This window comes from Neophocaena asiaeorientalis, unplaced genomic scaffold (assembly GCF_003031525.2).
Source record: "Neophocaena asiaeorientalis asiaeorientalis breed wild unplaced genomic scaffold, Neophocaena_asiaeorientalis_V1.1 scaffold282, whole genome shotgun sequence".
In the NCBI taxonomy this organism is placed as follows: Eukaryota; Metazoa; Chordata; class Mammalia; order Artiodactyla; family Phocoenidae; genus Neophocaena; species Neophocaena asiaeorientalis.
The window spans coordinates 979597-983209 of record NW_020172595.1 but is presented as its reverse complement, the minus strand read 5'-3'; the positions used below and the strand labels follow the sequence as shown (position 1 = coordinate 983209).

At 48.9% G+C, this 3613-nt stretch overlaps 1 protein-coding gene across 1 annotated transcript in view; it reads right to left on the bottom strand.

Annotated features, from left to right (window-relative positions):
• DHX16 (DEAH-box helicase 16) overlaps positions 1–421 on the bottom strand; it is a 15397-nt gene extending 14976 nt beyond the window's left edge. Inside the window, exon 1 of the mRNA XM_024738603.1 lies at positions 41–421. Within this exon, the coding sequence (XP_024594371.1) occupies positions 41–247 (207 nt within the window). The 5' untranslated portion in view covers positions 248–421. The remainder of the gene's footprint in view (positions 1–40) is intronic.
• Between the last annotated feature and the right edge of the window lie 3192 nt (positions 422–3613).

The following is a 3613-nucleotide window of genomic DNA, read 5'->3' as shown; positions in this document are numbered from 1 at the left end:
CCTGCCGCTCCCATGCCCGCCCCCCACCCCCACCCCGCACCTTGGTCCAGAGCCTCAAGGCGAAGTCCCGGGCCGGCCCACTGACGTCCAGGGTATCGGTGTCTCTCAAGCGCTGCACGAACTCCTCTGCCGAGGCGCAGCGCTGCGCGGTACCGATGAGGAACTGGGCCACATGCCGCTCGCTCAGTCCCAGCACCGAGTGCAGCTCGTCTTGCACCCAGCGCTCCAGCCCCGCCGGCGTCGCCATGGCGACTCACGCTCCCTATTCCCGGCCCTGAAAGTGTCTCGAGCAGCCTTGCTGGCGGCCGGGCGGGTCACCCGGAGGCCTTAAGCCCCGGGCCGGAGCCTCTGTTCCACAAAGAAGCTGCCTTAGGACCTGGGGGTTCGGTTTACGACAGCCCAAAGCAATCTTCCCGGACCTCGGAAGCCGGAAGTAGCTGCACTTTTTCCGGCCTAAGCACTACGGTGGCCGAGCGAAGTCAAATCTTGCGGAATTGTACTCGAAGCTTAGGATAAAACATTTTCATTTCCTCCCCCACTGAATCTCTCTTTCGCCCTCTGTTGGTCACTCCTGGGTGTTACACTCACTCATTTCATTCCACAAATGCTGAGAGCCTAATGTGTGCTAGGCAGTTTTAGTTCCGGGGATATACCAAAGAACAAATCAGAAACAAGTCCCTCACAGAATTTACAGTGGCTTGAGGGGGGCGGAGACAAGATACATAAAAAATAGAACATGTGGGCTTCTCTGGTGGCGCAGTGGTTGAGAGTCCGCCTGCCGATGCAGGGGATGCGGGTTCGTGCCCCGATCCGGGAAGATCCCACATGCCGCGTGAGCGGCTGGGCCCGTGAGCCATGGCCGCTGAGCCTGCGCGTCCGGAGCCTGTGCTCCGCAACGGGAGAGGCCACAACAGTGAGAGGGCTGAGTACCGCAAAAATAAATAAATAAATAGACATGTAAGTTCCATGGAGCCAAAAATAATGTAAGGTGTATGTGTGTGTGTGCGCACGCGCGCGCGGCTGGTTGGGCAGTCTTTCAAATTAGAGGATCAGGTCCATGCTTATTACAGATTAGGCCGTGCTGATTAGAAGTGATCTTTGCTAGGACTGGTACTTTCCGCAGAAGTGAATACAGGTTAGGCTTAAAAGAGGACTCCAGGCAGGAGAAGACTTGGGATGTGGAGAAAAAATAAAGGTGCCCTCTTTTCTTGGCGCTGTCTCTGGAAGTTATTTTAAAAGATCTGCACACTAAGGAATGTGCAAACTGTATTCAGCATTTTTTTTTTTGGCTAACTGCTTGAGAAACTCACTGGTGACTGCTTAATTTTAAATAAGCAGAGTTTGCTGCTTGACTCTGCCGTCCTCTGTTTGATCCTGCTTCATACTTTTACAATTAATTGTATTTATCGACACTACGCTGGGAAAAGAAACATTTGTTATTCCAATTAACAGCCACAGGTAGCTCCACATCATTGGCTTCTTTCTTTTTTCAAAATTTGTTTATTTTTATTTTTGGCTGCGTTGGGTCTTCGTTGCTGCACGCAGGCTTACTGTGGTTGCGGCGAGCGGCGGCGCCGGCTTGTCATTGCAGTGGCTTCTCTTATTGCGGAGCACCGGCTCTAGGCGCACGGGCTCAGTAGTTGTGGCACATGGGCTCTAGACCGCAGGCTCAGTAGTGTGGTGCATGCCCTTAGTCGTTCGACAGCATGTGGGATCTTCCTGGGCTAGGCCTCGAACCCGTGTCCCGTGCATTGGCAGGTGAATTCTTAACCACTGCACCACCAGGGAAGCCTTCATTAACTTATTGAATGCACTGCTTTCTATTTCTGAAATGGACTGTGGACACCCCTGGCACCTCAGAGCCTCTTGCTTCTGCTTTCCTGGGCCACAACTGATTAGGATCTTTACCTAATTAGCTACTAAGGTAAGTATCCTGTTTCCCTCCTACCCCCATCCTCTCTGAAGTGGCTCATTCTATTGACACCTTGCTTGTTCCCTTGCTGGTAAATTAAAGACCTTTGGCATATGTTTAAGATCAATTTGTCTAATACACTTTGTTTTTAATAAAGAAGGAATCTCCTCTGACTAGTCTGAGAGGAGCATCCTCTAGTGATAGAAGGACTACAACTACTTAACCATGTCTTTATTAGCCTGGAGAACTTAAAAAAAAAAAAAAAAGACTGATAAGTAAGATACAGATATTCTACATTTGTAGAAAATAAAAATTCATTGAAATGGGGAAACCTCCCAGTACCAACTACACTTGGGCCACAAAGCCATGAATTATCCCATTGTCTATCAGAGGAGACCCTTTTGAGGAATCTGCACTTCTGTACATACACTATACTTGCAGCAATTTCAGGAGACTTATTTATGGTCCTGAGTCTTGGAGTAAAATCCTCTGGATTAGCCACTACTAATCACATACTATCTGGCTGCTTGCATTGCACTAGGTTTCTGAATACCAGAATCCTTCAATTCAGAGTGTCCTTTGCTTCCAAGTTTTTGGCTCTTTTCATCTTTTCATTCATTTGCTCAGTCATTCATTTTAAAAATAAATTTTTGTGTCTACGAGGTGCCAGGCATGGGGATGCTGCAGTAAACCCAACCAATACAGTTTGTCCTCATGGTGCTTCCAGTCTAGTGGATGCTTCAACTGCCCTTTCTCAAACCAACCCTAGACTAAAAAAAAAAAATTTAATTAAAAAAAAAGAGAATTAAAAAAAAAACAGGGAGTTCCTTGGTGGTCTAGGGATTTGGATTTGGCGATTTCACCGCAGAGGCCCAGGTTCAATCCCTGGTCGAGGAACTGAGATGCTGCAAACTGTGAGGCCAAAAACAAACAAACAAACAAAGAAACAACAACAACAAAAATCCAGTCCTTCGCCTGCTAGTCCTTTGAGAAACCAGTGCCAGGCTCTCCCAGAGCCCTTTCTACAAGTCATTGCTGAGTTCCTGGTTCACCTTCGTCATTTTCCCCTCCCACAGCCGTGGCTGCTTCCTCTTCACGGCTAAGAAGATGGGAGGGAGAGGCCTGGAATGAGGAGCCCAGAGCCCACCCCACCCCCAACATGCACTTTTTCTAAAGAAACAGCAGCAGGAGAGTCGGAGAGAGCTCCACTTTATTACGGAAAGTTAAAAAAAGACAAACAAAACCAAAAAAAACAGGCAATTGAGAAGGAAGGAGAATTGGGGGAAGAAAGTTGAGGCGCCTCATTACTCACCCCACACCCTCGCAATTCAGTTCAATTGTGAACCACTAGGAGGAACAGAATTAAATAACTAGAGGGGGATACAGAGTTAAGGTTCCCAGCCTTCCCTCTTGGGGAAAACTGAGACAGTAATACTGAGCAAAGGTGGAGGAAGCCATACCCCCAGGTCACCCCAACGAGGTGACTTCAGAGGACAGGGGAGAGGATTCTATGTGGACACACAAGTAGACGTGGCTTGTAAACCTGGGACTTTGGCAGGTGGGGCTGGGAACTGGGGGATTTTGTAAACCAGGCTGTGGTCAAGAGAGGAGGCAGGCGCTGTAAACAAAGGGGCAGTGACCTAAGGAACAGGAGGGAGAGGTGCCTGTAAATGCAGTGGGGGCCAGGTCCCCCAGGGACCT